The following is a 15,486-nucleotide window of genomic DNA, read 5'->3' on the forward strand; positions in this document are numbered from 1 at the left end:
GAAAAACATCATTCCCTCAGTTCTTGTAGTGGTACCGTCATTCTGCCCCATACCATAGTTCAACAAAATTTCCAGACATGTGGCACCGACATTCTAGAACAGCTGGAACTCCAAGATCTCCCAATCCTCAAGGTAGACACTTACGTTCTTCCTGCCCGTGGGCGGAGACGATACCCTAGCAATGTGGCTCGTTTAACTTTTGACAGCCGAGAACTCCCATCCTCAGTTTATATAGCAGGACATCGGTTACAAGTTCGAAAGGTGATCCCTACACCACAACAGTGTAGAAATTGCTGGCGATTTGGCCATCCAGCGAAATATTGCAGATCTATCGCCGAATGCCCAGTCTGTGGTGCCGATGACCATTCTAATACATCTTGCAATCGGTCTCCCTCTTGCCTTAACTGTCATGAGGCTCATCCTTCGTACTCTCGCCGTTGTCAGGTCTATTTAAACGAGCGGGAAATTCGTTACCTCAAAGAGACAGAAGGTCTCCCTTATGCCATGGCAGTTTCTCATCTCCGCCTCCAAGGGAGACTCCCACGTGTTTCTTATTCCCGTGTTTCAAAACGTCCCCCCACTTCTAGTATCCCATCTTCTACACCCACCTCTGTGGTTACCTCTCCCATAATCACTCCTGTATCTAATCCTTTTGCTGTCCTCGGCTCAGACGTCCCTACTTCAACAACTCGGTCTAATCTCGCTTCTTCGAGTTCTCTCTCACAAGCCTCAGTATCGACGAGACCTCGTACGACACCTCCTCCCAATCGTCCCTCTACTTCTCAAAAGTCAAAAAAAGGTCCGGTACCACCTCCTACCCATCTTCCACCTCCTCATTTTACCCTCCCTGTCTCTGTCCCTAGTTCTTCCCCTCTCACTGGCTCAGTTACAAGTGCAGAGGTTCACCCTCCTCCTCGTAATGTACCTTCCTTCCCTGTTCCCTCCCAAGTTTCTTCCTCTTCTGCCACCTCCCAGGTTCCTGCCTCTTCTGTCCCCTGCCACGCTTCTCCAGTTCCCTCCACCCTTTCGCCCCCCCCCTACCTTGGTACAGTCCAATACAGTTCCAATCTTTACTCATCCTCCCCCTACCATTCCCAATATTGTCTCCCATACGACATCTCTGAATTCCGAAACACTTGAAGCAATCTCTGAATATATTGCAGAGACCAAACCATCAATGGACACTGATCCACCTTCCGCTCTTTCTCTCTCCTCTGCTCCATCTGCGCAACTCCTTTCTTCACAGCGCACCGTTCCTTCGCTGCTTGAACATTTTCCACTGCCTCCGCATGTGGACTTTTCTAACCCTTCTAGTCCGTAGGAACCTTTACCTGCGGATTTCAAGTATCTTTATCATTGCCAATCATGGCCTATTTACAGTGGAATATACGCGGCCTCAGGGGTAATCGGGGTGAGCTTCAGATGTTACTCTCCCAGTTTGCCCCTGTTGGTGTTTGCTTACAGGAACCAAAATTACACTCTGCTGTTATTTCTCACATCTCAGGCTATAATTTATTGTATTCTTCAGATCCTTTTCCTGATGGGACCTTTAATGAAAGTGCCCTTCTTCTCCGCACTGATATTCCGTACCATCAGCTATTTGTTCATACTTCGCTGCATTACACAGCAGCCCGTATCCACTTACATAGGTGGTATACGCTCTGTTCTTTATATCTCTCTCCTTCTCGGGCATTATCTATTCCAGATTTTGCCTTCCTTGTTTCGTCATTACCGCCACCGATTCTGTTACTTGGTGATTTTAATGCCCACCATTTCCTCTGGGGGGGGTCTCACTGTGATTCCCGTGGAATTCAGTTAGAGGCTTTTCTTGCCACCCACCCCCTCCATGTTTTAAATACAGGTACTCACACCCATTTTGATCCTCGGACTCATACTCTCTCTTGCATCGATCTCTCAGTTTGCTCTTCCTCCGCCGCATTAGACTTCACTTGGTCTGTTCTCCCGGACTTATTTATTTATTTATTTATTTATTTATTTAAAAATTTGAGCACACATACAGAGGTACAACAAATACAGGTAAGAGCAGTATGCCAAAGCCACTTATACTATGCATAGCATTACGGGCTGGCTTAAAATTAACTTAAGATTAACTAAGCAATGATGAAATCAGTGATAAAACATTAATGTAAACAGGTTACTATAAAGCACAAGTGAGTATTACAAAGACAGGTCATATGGTTGTATGCATTGTTGTACATTCAGTAGAATGGAGTATTCTGTTAGGTAGTGTATTTAAAAAATAATAAAGTTAGATTGGGTTTTAGGTTTAACATTTATGTGATATAATTGTGAGAAACATTTAAGATATACAATTTATAAGGTTCAGTTATTCAGTATTTATTTGGTTTTGGGTGAGTAAGTGATCTTTGAGAAGAGACTTACATGACAGTGATCATTTCCCAATCATTCTTACTTCCCCTTCATATTCGCCACCTCTTCGCACCCCACGCTGGCAATTTAATCGGGCAAATTGGAACCTTTACTCACACCTAACTGTTTTTAAAGAGGTTCCTTCTTCATCCTCCATCGATGAGCTTTTACACCTCTTCTCGTCCTCCGTTTTCACCGCAGCTTCTCATTCTATACCCCAAACTTCGGGCAGGCATTCTCAGAAATGCGTGCCTTGGTGGTCTCCTGCTTGTGCTCGTGCAGTACGTTTGAAACGCGCTGCATGGGGCAGGTACCGGTACAATAGAACCACAGAGCGACTCCTTGATTTTAAACAGAAGCGTGCGATCGCTCGCCGTGTCATCCGTGACGCTAAACGCACTTGCTGGCGAGATTATGTCTCCACCATCACCTCTGCTTCCTCTATGATTGCAGTCTGGAAAAAAGTACGAAAACTGAGTGGTAAATATTCTCCTGACCCGGCTCCTGTTCTGCGGGTTGCCGGTGTTGATATAGCAAACCCACTAGATGTTGCCAATGAAATTGGCAATCATCTGGTCCGTATTTCTCAGGGACTCCATCTATGCCCCTCATTTCTTTCCTCAAAGTCTGCCAGAGAGTTAGCACCCTTGGACTTTTCTTCTCTCAGAGAAGAACAGTATAATGTGCCTTTTACACTTCAAGAACTGGAGGCAACACTCTCAGCTTGTCGATCATCGGCAGCTGGGCCCGACGACATTCATATTCGTATGCTACAACATTTACATCAGTCAGCCCTTGCAGTCCTATTACGCCTTTACAATCTTATTTGGTCACAAGGAGTTCTTCCACAGCTGTGGAAATCCGCCATTGTTCTCCCTTTCCGCAAACCAGGCACTACGGGACATGAAACCTCCCACTATCATCCCATTGCTCTTACCAGTGCAGTTTGCAAAGTAATGGAACGCCTAGTAAATAGACGTTTAGTGTGGTATTTAGAGACACACAACAGTCTCTCCACTCGTCAATATGGCTTTCGTAAGGGACATTCTACCATAGACCCCTTACTATGCTTGGATACGTATGTTCGTAATGCCTTTGCGAATAACCACTCAGTTATTGCCATATTTTTTGACCTTGAGAAGGCATATGACACAACTTGGAGGTATAATATTTTAGCCCAAGCCCACTCCTTAGGCCTTCGAGGCAATCTACCATCCTTCCTTAAGAACTTTTTAACTGGCAGGCATTTCCGTGTTCGGGTTAATAATGTGCTCTCCCCGGACTTTATCCAAGCTGAAGGTGTCCCCCAGGGATGTGTTCTGAGCACAACACTTTTTCTCCTTGCTATTAATGATTTGGCCTCTAGTCTTCCATCAAATATTTGGTCATCACTCTATGTTGATGACTTTGCTATTGCCTGTGCAGGCGCTGACTGTCACCTCCTTACAGTTTCTCTCCAACATGCAGTCGACCGTGTTTCCAATTGGGCCACCACACATGGGTTTAAATTTTCCAGCACTAAAACCCACCAAATCACTTTCACTAGACGCTCTGTCATCTCCGATCATCCTTTGTACCTCTATGGCTCCCGTATCCCTGAACGTGATACAGTCAAGTTTCTGGGCCTCCTCTTTGATCGTAGGTTATCCTGGAAACCTCACATTACCTCTCTGAAGGCAACTTGTCACAGCCGGCTGAACCTTCTTAAAACCCTTGCTCATCTTTCGTGGGGAGCTGATCGTCGAACCCTCCTTCGCCTACATTCCACCCTTATTTTATCGAAACTTGATTATGGTGACCAGATCTATTCAGCGGCATCTCCTGCTACTCTCTCTAGCCTTAACCTTATTCATCACCAAGGATTACGTTTATGCCTTGGTGCTTTCCGCTCTTCCCCTGTCGAGAGCCTCTATGCAGAAGCGAACGTTCCATCCTTATCCGATCGCCGTGATGCCCATTGCCTGCGCTACTATGTACGCTCTCATGATCTCCGCAATCCTTCCATTTATAGAATGGTCACTGATATTAGTAGACATTCTTTATTTGTTCGCCGCCCCTGTTTACTCCGTCCCTTCTCTCTTCGCCTTCATTCGCTCTTGTCTTCTCTTCAACTACCACCTTTCTATGTACATGTAGCATCTCACTTTTCCCTACCCCCCTGGGAAGTTCCAGCTGTTCGAGTCTGTTCTTTCTCCCTCCCTTGCTCGAAAGCCCAACTGTCTACGGTCGCTTCCCGCTCTCTTTTTCTTGACCACTTTCACTCTCATTCTCATGCCATTGCTGTGTACACAGATGGCTCTAAGTCTTCTGACGGCGTAGGATTCGCAGCAGTGTTTCCGGACAGTGTCGTACAAGGGCATTTACTATCTTCGGCTAGTATTTTTACTGCTGAATTATATGCCATCCTTACAGCACTTATCCGTATTGCATCTATGCCTGTGTCATCATTTGTGGTTGTCTCAGACTCCCTTAGTGCTTTACAGGCTATACAAAAATTTGATACACCTCACCCCTTAGTCCTCCGTATCCAACTTTGGCTACGCCGCATCTTTACCAAGCATAAAGATATTGTTTTTTGTTGGGTCCCTGGTCATGTTGACGTACAGGGCAATGAACAGGCAGACACTGCTGCGCGGTCAGCAGTACATGACCTACCAGTTTCTTATAGAGGTATTCCATTTACGGACTATTTTGCTGCAATATCTTCCCACCTTCACACCCGTTGGCAACAACGTTGGTCTACTATGCTCGGCAACAAACTTCAGTCTATTAAACCGAGTATAGGTTACTGGCCGTCTTCTTATCACCAGTGTCGAGGTTGGGAGACTACTCTCTCCCGTCTTCGCATTGGCCATACTCGTCTTACTCATGGATATCTCATGGAGAGGCGTCTTGCTCCTCTCTGTGAGAATTGCCAAGCTCCATTATCAGTCAGCCACATTCTGTTGGACTGCCCACTTTATCAACGAGCACGCAGAATTTACCTCTGTCGTCGTCTTCGCTCCGCTGCTCTCTCTTTACCTTCCCTTCTCGCTGATGGACCCACCTTTCATCCGGACTCTCTCATTGACTTTTTGACAACGACTGACTTACTTCACAAATTCGGATACCTTCAGCCCTTTCTACTTCAATCTCTTGCTACCTTCTACCCCCGTACTATCCCCTGCCCCGCTGTTTTCTGTAACCTGCTGATCATCCCCCCTCCCTTCTGCCATCCAATTCCCTTGCTTCCTTCCCTACCCTGCAGCGCTGTATAGTCCTTGTGGCTTAGCGCTTCTTTTTGATTATAATAATAATAATAATACCATACCAGGCCAACCCACCCACACACACATTCTATGATATTTAAGCATCCCAGAGCGATAAAATGTATAAACAGTTCACTCATTACTTACCTTAAAATATTTGTAGTTTTAATGTAGGGTCAGGAGTAAGTAAATGAGATAAAACGAATAAATGAGAGAGAGAAAGAATGAGTACATGAGAGGGGACAGGCGCAGAGTTATGTAAACAAACCAGGCGAACGTAAGTTTTGTAAAGAAACGAAGTGTACACGTCTGGTTTGTGTACAAGTTACATTGTGTACAGGTTGTCTCTACATTGATACGGTAGAATTAATAAAGAAGAACACTCCCATTCTCATGTAACATCATTTTGAGAAGAAATGAAGCTCTGAGTGAAGGCAATGGAAATAAGTCACACTTGACTTTTTTGGGTTATCCTAGGTTCTCTACACATATGTTGTTATGTATGATAATCTATGTAACTGTATTTGTGTATACCTGAATAAACTTACTTACATACATACGAAAGGAATAATTTTCTACAGATACCCCCAGTAACACATTTTCTCTAATGTTAGATTAGAGAAAATGTTATTCTTGCCGTCACTTGTACAAGTTATGTGGCTCCCACATCTTATATTTATGTTTGTTTATTCTATTGTGGGGTGTATTTATCATCTTTTTATGTTATGTATCGTGTTTATTATATAATTTTGAAAAAAATATCATGGATGGATTAATGAAAATGTGTATATTAACGTAATGTACGACATTAAATGAGACTCGGTGAGTATTGTTATTATTATTATTATCATTTCTAATATGGCGTCACTTGTGCAAGTCGTCTGCTACCACATCTCACATTTATGTTTATTTATTCTACTGTGGGGTGTATTTATCTTATTTATATGTTATGCATCGTGTTTATTATATAATTTTGAAAAAAATATCATAGATGGATTAATGAAAATGTGTATATTAACGTAATATACGACATTTAAATGACTCGATGATTATTATCATCATTACTAATATGACGTCTGGAGACATAAGACACTTACCAATTTTAATGTGTACCTGCATGCCAGCACAGTATGTAAGTTTATTTAGGTACAGGTATACATAAGTATAATTATCAGAGTATATATAAAATATGAAATAACTTTTAAAAACATTTGAAATTTTGGAGTTTCCAGACAAAATGGAGAGACTTAGTGCTTACTGAGCTCATGGAGAATGTAAACAAACAGGGTGGGGCACGGTGACCGTATTAGAAAGTCAGGTGGGGGGAGCCGTATAGCGAGTTTTGGTCATAATTTGAAATGTCCGTATTAGCGGAACGCCGTAAAGTGAAACGCCGTAAAGTGGGGCCTTCCTGTGTGTATATATATATATATATATATATATATATATATATATATATATATATATATATAATTTTCAACAAGTTGGTCGTCTCCCACCGAGGCATGGTGACCCAAAAAAGAAAGAAAATCCCCAAAAAGAAAATACTTTCATCATCATTCAACACTTTCACCACACTCACACATTATCTCTGCTTTTGCAGAGGTGCTCAGAATACAACAGTTTAGAAGCATATACGTATAAAGATACACAGCATATCCCTCCAAACTGCCAATATCCCAAACCCCTCCTTTAAAGTGCAGGCATTGTACTTCCCATTTCCAGGACTCAAGTCCGACTATAAGAAAATAACCGGTTTCCCTGAATCCCTTCACTAAATATTACCCTGCTCACACTCCAACATATATACATATATATACATATATATATACACATATATATACATATATACACATATATATACACATATATATACACATATATATACATATATATATACACATATATATACATATATATATACACGCACGCGTGCGTGCACACACACACACACACACACACACACACACACACACACACACAGTGGACCCTCGACCAACGATGGCACCATCTAACATTAAATCCGACTAGCGATACATTTTAACGCAAAAATTTTGCCTCGATAAACATCCTGCATCCTAAATAATGATGAACGGGTGGGTAAAGAAGGTTTTCTGTGCAAAGGGCTTGGATATCCAGCAGGTGCGTGTGTGCATGTGCGTGCGTGTGTGCATGTGTGCACGAGTGTACGTGTGTGCACATTTGCGCATGCATGTGTGTGCGTACCTGTGTGTGCGCACGTTTGCGTGTGTGTGCATGCGTGTGTGCGGGTGCATGTGTGTGCGTGCACATGTGCGTGTGTGCGTGCGTGTGTGCGTGCTTGTGTGCATGCGTGTGTGTGTGTGTGTTAAGAGTGTGGAGGCAGATGGTTCTTGGGACATGACACTGTTGTAGTCAGGGCCGCATTACCGCATAGGCAAACTTGGCATTTGCCTAGGGCCCCGCGCATTTGGGGGCCCCGGGGTCCAAGGGGTTCAGGGGCTCATCCAAGACTGCGCACATGGTGCAAGTGCAAAGGGGTCCCTACCTAAAAAGTTCAAGTGTTTGGAGAGTAAAATTGATTTTTAAAAATTAATCAAAACAAAAATAAATAATGAAATAAAATAAAATAAAAATAAATAAACCTAACCATAGATGGCAACACTCAACACGCCTTTGTTTACATCAGAACAGCTGTGTTTTCCCGCTAATGGGTGAGTATGGGAGATTCCTCTCCAATTTTCTGAAGTAATTACACGTTATCTAGACTTGTACTGTGACAAATTAGCTGAAGTGTTGTTGATAGACATTGATGTGTATGGATAAATGTTTGTTTTCACCTCTAAATGTTAAGGGAGGTACCTGATAGGGTTACTTGACCTGTAAAGACGCATTTTTGGTAAAAATACTATAAAGAAAAACCTAAAAACGCAAACTGACTTCTGTTTGTAGGTTTTAAAAGCACTTTGTCCTGTCTTTAAGTCTTTATCATTTCAATAACAGATCTCAATTGATTGATGTTCTACATCACTTCCGTCGCAAATGCTTATTTTTCAAGTTGCGACGGAAGTGATGTAGAACATCAATTAATTTACTACATATTTCCCCAGAAACACATAAGCCACATCAGAAAATCGTTGGTTGGGTGAAACTGAAAATTGTCCCTGCTTTCTTTAATTCTCATGTCCTTATCTATGGTGGTAGGCCATATATCATGCAAAACATTATGATTAGTTTAGTTATGAAAATGGTAATATAAAAACCATTGTGCATTGTTTTTGGACTCAGTATGATTTCTGTTTAAGTAAATTGTAGATCAAGGAGGATGAATTAGTAAAATATTCGTAGCCCAAATCACTAACCTAATCTATGGTAAAAGTTCTGTATATGACTTCTTTCTGGTAACGTTTTGAATTTTTAGATGCGCAGCCGGAGGAAAGGGGGCTACAAGGGCCATATCCCCCCAATTGACAGAAAAAAAAATTTAATAATTAAAAAATTAATAATTGATAATGAAAAATTTGTATTTGCATGATTACAGACAGTGATACATCCTCATAATGGCATCTCGTGAACGTGATGTTGGACATTCTTATGCGAGTGGGTCACAGGAAAGAAAGAAAATTCAAGAAGAAGAACAGAAAAAGAAAGATGTAGGAAGCTGCAGAAAGATCACAGACATGCTCACGAAAACAGTTTCTGATGTTACCAGTACAGTTGAATCTGCAGATGCGTCAGATCATACAGGAAGCCCTCCCTCCATTATTTCTCAGCCAGCATCTACTTCTTTTGTGTGTCCTCTCAATGTCTCAACGGACATTTCATCCACAGGATGTCTTAAAAGATCCTGCCTCATGGCCAAATGTAATCCCAGATTCTGTACGTAATGCTTTCATTGCAGAAAACTTCAGTCAAACTCTGAACATTGACTTTAGGAAATCAGCAAGGATTTATGATGATGGAAGTCATCGTTGTTTAAAGTCATCTATGTTTTATAGGAAGCTTGCAAATTCAGAAACTGTGAAAAGATCATGGATGGTATACTCTGAAAGCTCAGGAAAAGTGTACTGTTCAGCATGCAAGCTATTTTCTACCAAAGAAAATACCTTCACACAGGGGTTCAATGACTGGAAAAATTCCAAGCGTTTTGAGGAACATGAAAACAGCACCACTCACAGGAGCTGCATTTTAGCCAGTGTATTTTGTGCACAGAAAAAAGGCTTATTGGATTCTCATTTGGAAAATCAAACTGAAAAAGAGCGCACTTATTGGAGAAAAGTTCTAAAAAGAGTTGTTGCTGTTGTAAAATTCTTAGCTCTAAGAGGACTTGCTTTCCGTGGAGAAAATGAGGTTTTTTTGTTCGGAAAACAATGGCAATTTCCTAGGGATCATAGAACTGTTAGCACAATTCGATCCATTCTTAGCAAATCATGTGTCACGCCTTGGGAATGCAGGAAGAGGCACTGTATCTTACATGTCATCTACTATATGCAATGAATTTATTGAACTGATGACTAAGAAGGTCCTCAATAACATCATAGCAGCTGTGAAAACTGCAAAATACTTTGCAATAAGTGTAGATTCAACACCAGATATTTCGCATACAGATCAATTAACATTCATTGTTCGCTTTGTCGACTCCAGTGGTAAGCCTGTAGAGCGCTTTATAAAATTCATTCCTCTTTCAGGCCATGATGGAGAAACAATGATGAATGTAGTACTGGATACTCTGCTTGAACATGATCTCTCTATTATGGATTGCAAGTAACATGTCGGGTAAATATAATGGATTGCAAGCCCGTATCAAGCAAATCAACCCACTTGCTGAATATGTGCCCTGCTCAGCACATTCTCTTAATCTTGTTGGGTCATGTGCTGCGGAGTGTTGTGTCGCTGCAGTTTCATTTTTTGGACTTTTACAAGCACACTTTAATTTTTTCTTTGCTTCAACACATCGGTGGAGTATACTCAAGTCAACCATTCATGGAGATGTCATCAAATCATTATCAACAACAAGGTGGTCAGCGCAGCATGATGCAACACATGCTTTGAAAGACAGCTTTGCTGAAATACGTTCTGCTTTGATCCAAATAGCAGAGGATGAAGACCAGACAGCAACTACAAGAAGCGAAGCAGCCAGCTTAGCATCAAAATTGGAAGATTTTGAATTGGCCTTACTCTGTGTGCTTTGGGACTGTATACTGGAACGGTTAAATGCCACGAACAAGACACTTCAGAAAATTGAAATTGAAATGGCTACTTGTGCTAACCGCTATGCAGGCTTAGTGGAATTTGTAAGCTCACTTCGCAATGATGAAGCTTTTGAAATGTTTGAAGAGAAAGCTAAACTGCTGGTGAAAGACTACAGTTACCGGGCTGATCATCAGCGGTCAAGGAAGAGGAAACGTAATTTTGAAGAGCCAGACAATGAAATTGTGTTGCTACCAAGGCAGAAATGCAAGACAGCTACATACTTCGTCATTCTGGATTCACTGATTACAGAATTGGTGAAAAGAAAAGAAATCTACCAGAATCTCAATGACAAGTTTGGATTTCTGTTCAAAATTACTACTATGCCAGATGCAGAATTGAGAGAAGCTGCATTAAAGTTGCAACAACACCTTTCAGCAGATGTTCAGGACACATTTGTTGAAGAAATAGTTCATTTTTCTGGGTATATGAATCAGATTAAAGCTCCACCTGAAAAATGTGCGCCCTCAGCTGCTTTGAAACATTTAAGAAATGCAGGTATCTCAGAAACCTTCCCTAATGTTGACATAGTGTATCGCCTTTACCTAACACTTCCAGCTACTAACTCTGAAGGAGAACGTTCATTTTCTGTTTTGAAAAGAGTGAAAAACCAGCTCCGTTCAACAATGAGCCAAGACAAATTGTGTAACCTAGCCTTGTTGACCATTGAGTCTGATCTAACAAGAAATATTGATTTTCAGAATATAATTGATGATTTTGCCAATATGAAATCCAGAAAAAAGTTTATTTAAGAAGTGCCTGTGAATATAAACAATTCTTTACTTTATATGATTTGATAGTCTTATGCATGATGCAATGATAACAATAATGGCCACTGATTTATAAAGGGAATAATAGTGCTGTAGTGGTTATGCTGAATATAATAGGTACATGATGCCACTACTTTAATAGCCTAATCTAGTAATACTATGCTGTCTTGAGTTTATTCTCTTTAAAATGCATGATTTAACAAGATAGTTATAATGGCTGTTGGTAAATGGTTTTGGTTGTCTTGATGTACTTTCCCCTATTAAATTTAATTTAAATAGCCAGAATGTATTTAATTAGACCTTAAACAGGCTCACACTGACCCCCCCCCCTCCCCACCCCCAAGCTGGAAGGGGTCGCTTCGCTTACCCGTAACTCAAAGGGGCCCCGCCAATCTGAATAGCCTAGGGCCCGGAGACTTCTTAATCCGGCCCTGGTTGTAGTGTGAGCAGGGTAACATTTTGTGAAGTGATCCTGGGAAACTGGTTAGCCTGACTTCAGTCCTGGAGGTGTGTAGTACAGTGCCTGCACTCTAAAGGAGGGGTGGGGATACTTGCTGTTTGAAGGGTTATCTGAACTGTCGTATCTGCGTGTGTCTGGCAAGACAGTTCTAGTGTGAATGATGGGGGAAGTGTGTCTGGACATTTCCCATCTCTTTGGTAGATGTCCAGTGTGTTGAAACAAATTCCTTTAAATTCTATACAAAGCTGATGGCATATTATCTATTAATCACAGTTAATGCATCAGTTCTTTGTTTGGCATTGAAACTACAGAACATTTTAACTCCACTGGTTTTGTACTGCTTAACCACCTGCATAAAAACACAAGAAAATGTTCATTAAACTAAAATTACATAATGCAACTTCCATTTTCTCATAGATTCCTATGATGTAACACGAAAGAGACCAGGGCATCCTCACCCATCTTTTGGAGTTCAAGCACAGTAATTTTCACCTGCAGCCCTCCATTTCCCCTTCCTTCCCAGAATTATAAGTCCAGCTAACTTGTTTCCCAGGATGTTTGTTGGTGCACTTGAGCTTTCATTGGTATTTCTCACTAGTTCTTTTTCCATTGAAAATAAGCTCAAATCCTGTCATAAGCCATGCTTGTCATACACAGCATATAAAATGTGAGAACCTTGTAACCCCTTCCACATTAATTACTAAAAAGGAAAGAGAATAAAGTTTTTAAGTGATAACTAAAATACTGTTTATAGAATCTTAATTTATTTTATTTCTTCAGTACGGTGTGAGCTTAGTAATGGCTCTTATGGTACGAGGGGAACACCTGCAAGCAACATTGGGCGAGACTGATGTGTGGCAAGAACTCATTTTAGCAGTCATCAATGGGTTGGCTACTCTCTCAGATAATACCTCTAAGACTTCCAGTGATAACAAGACTGCCACAGAAATACCACAAGCCCTTCCCTCCGTTGCTCTTGCTGCCTCACCTTTCCGCCCTGGCCAGCACTTAACAAGATGTACTCGTGCAGATCCTAAACGTCTCAAAGCAGCCCAAGATAAAATGGCCTTACTTGAAGGTACACACACTAAGCCAAGGAGTCAAAGTCCAGTCAAATCGTAATCCTAGAATGACTTAGGATGAAGGAAAGAAACATGAGATTTTGTTTAAATTAAATAACTGGATTCCTGATCTTTTGGAATCCTCTCTTGTTTGGGGTCGAGTTTTAGGTTTTTTGAAATTTTTTTTGAGAATAGTTCAAAATGTCAGACACACAATACTGTAATAAATTATTTTGTATCTATATTGTTACATTTATTAAGAATGTTATGTAAAGAGTAAGTGTTTTTAAAAAAATATTTAGAACAGCCTGTTGAGTGGGCCACCTACAGTCAGAGTAGATGATTATGCAAGTCTCTAGAATTTCTGTTGAAGATAGTCTCTTGTTCTCATTTCTGATGTACATCCACCTAAGCTAATGTTTCCTATACCATTAGACTATAGTTTTACAGTTGCATAACACTAACCAAATACAGTATAGTCATGTTTAAGAAATAAAATATACAAAGAGAATTAAGCTGAGCAACATGTTTATTATAAAAAAATTAATTATGTTGCCAGCAGAGTTCATTGTAAATTGTAAAGAATTTTGCCATAAGTACATGTGCATGCATTTGCGATGTTATCTGGAGACCAGTTTTAGTGACAAATATTTTGGTGCCATGAAAAAATGGCAGTGGTTGGGTTGTAATCAATAAGTTATAGCTAACCAAACTGTTGAGCTTTTTGTACTACTTGTTATACATTACCACTGTTTCTACCATTGAGCATGGAGTGTAAATAATGTAAAATGTGAATGGTAAAATCAAACTAAACCCTCATGGTATATAATTAAAAGGGTGGAGATATTGTACTCCACTTTACGTAGGAATTGTGGTTGAATATCCGGTGCTTTGACAATGATATTAAGGCAATTTTATACTCTGCAGGCATTAGTGACAATTATCATAATTATTAAAACAATTTTCTTAGAGATGCAACTATCATCTGAAAATAACTAAGGTGTTAGTTTATCAATCTACTAATCACTGTTAATTTAATATGGTCTTCAAAAGGCTGTTACATTACTGTGATAAACAGTATATCAAAGAAGTTCTTAGCTTTTATTTTCTTAAACTAATTTCTCAATTCTGACAACTGTTGATGTTTGACCCTTTCATTCAGACGCAACTTGATTAAGTCATATTTTAAGAGTTCTCTTGTGGTATGTGTATGAATGTGAAGCCCATCTACTCAGATGACTTGCAACACATGCATTTGTAAATTTGGGGAGAGTGTACTTAAGATTTTGAATAGACGATTCCCTCCCTTAATTTTGCTATGTAAATTAAACATCTGATGTACATTTTTATATGTGGCTCTAAATATTTTTTATGTTTTTGGGCTGGGTAATATACAAGTTGTTTGTAATTAGCTTGTCCTGTGAAGTCTGTGAGGCGATATTGGTTAAGCCTAGGCTACATTTGTTTATGGCCTTCCAACACAGACTGTCCTCTGCCCAGTGCTACATAATTTTTTTCTAAGATAAAGACTATTGGAACTGCATGAATTTATTTATTTTCCCTTTTATTTTATGCTATAAATATACCTGAGACAGATAATTATTGATGTGTTTAGTGGAAATAATTTCATATTGTAGGTACTGTATCTACTGCTTTAATGAGGGGGCTCTCTTGCTGTGATGAATGGTCTCTCGATCTGGTGAATTGGAGTCTTTCCTTCTCCCCCGCATTTCCTCCAATCTCTTCAAATGGGGGTCCCCCACTTCCTCTCCACTCTACCTCTCTTCTCTCTCTACCTCTTTTTTTTTTTTACATAGGGTTTGACAAGGATCCCTAGCTCTATTGACAAGCTGTTTACAGGTTAAGGATTCCTAACTTTATTGGCAAGTTAAGAGCTGTTACCTACATCAGCTCATTTGAAAACATTTTTATTGTTTTGAGACATACAAGTAGGGAACAGGATGAAGTTGGAGCCATCTGTGGGCCAGCATTTTCATTTGATCAGCTGACTTTATCTCGTTGACGTCATTATGCTGTACGAATGTGTTCCATACTCGAGTCATCCTGGGTATATATGATCTCAGATGGAGTGATGTTCTGGAGAAGGGTACAGCCAGAGTGAAGTTGCTTTCTGCCCGTCTTGTGGCATAAAAGTTTGTTTCACGCTGTCCTCGAAATGGATCCAAGTGTGGTACTTTAACAACACTGGCCTTGTACATAACAGTAAGGCCACCCACATCCCTCCTGTATTGAAGGCTTTGCTGAAATAACAGGATTGGTCCAGGCAAGAGATGAGATGTCTTGCGTTGTTTTCTCTACTCTGTCAA

At 40.5% G+C, this 15,486-nt stretch overlaps 1 protein-coding gene across 2 annotated transcripts in view; it reads left to right on the forward strand.

The window, feature by feature from the left end:
* The window catches only part of Patr-1 (Protein associated with topo II related - 1), a gene marked incomplete in the record, with an annotated part of 178,579 nt that extends 163,877 nt beyond the window's left edge, over positions 1-14,702 (forward strand). For both annotated transcript variants that reach the window (XM_070083723.1, XM_070083724.1), the window contains 1 exon segment: positions 12,879-14,702. In XM_070083723.1, coding sequence (XP_069939824.1) covers positions 12,879-13,220 — 342 coding nt within the window.
* Between the last annotated feature and the right edge of the window lie 784 nt (positions 14,703-15,486).

Source organism: Cherax quadricarinatus, chromosome 10, assembly GCF_038502225.1.
Source record: "Cherax quadricarinatus isolate ZL_2023a chromosome 10, ASM3850222v1, whole genome shotgun sequence".
Taxonomy (NCBI): domain Eukaryota; kingdom Metazoa; phylum Arthropoda; class Malacostraca; order Decapoda; family Parastacidae; genus Cherax; species Cherax quadricarinatus.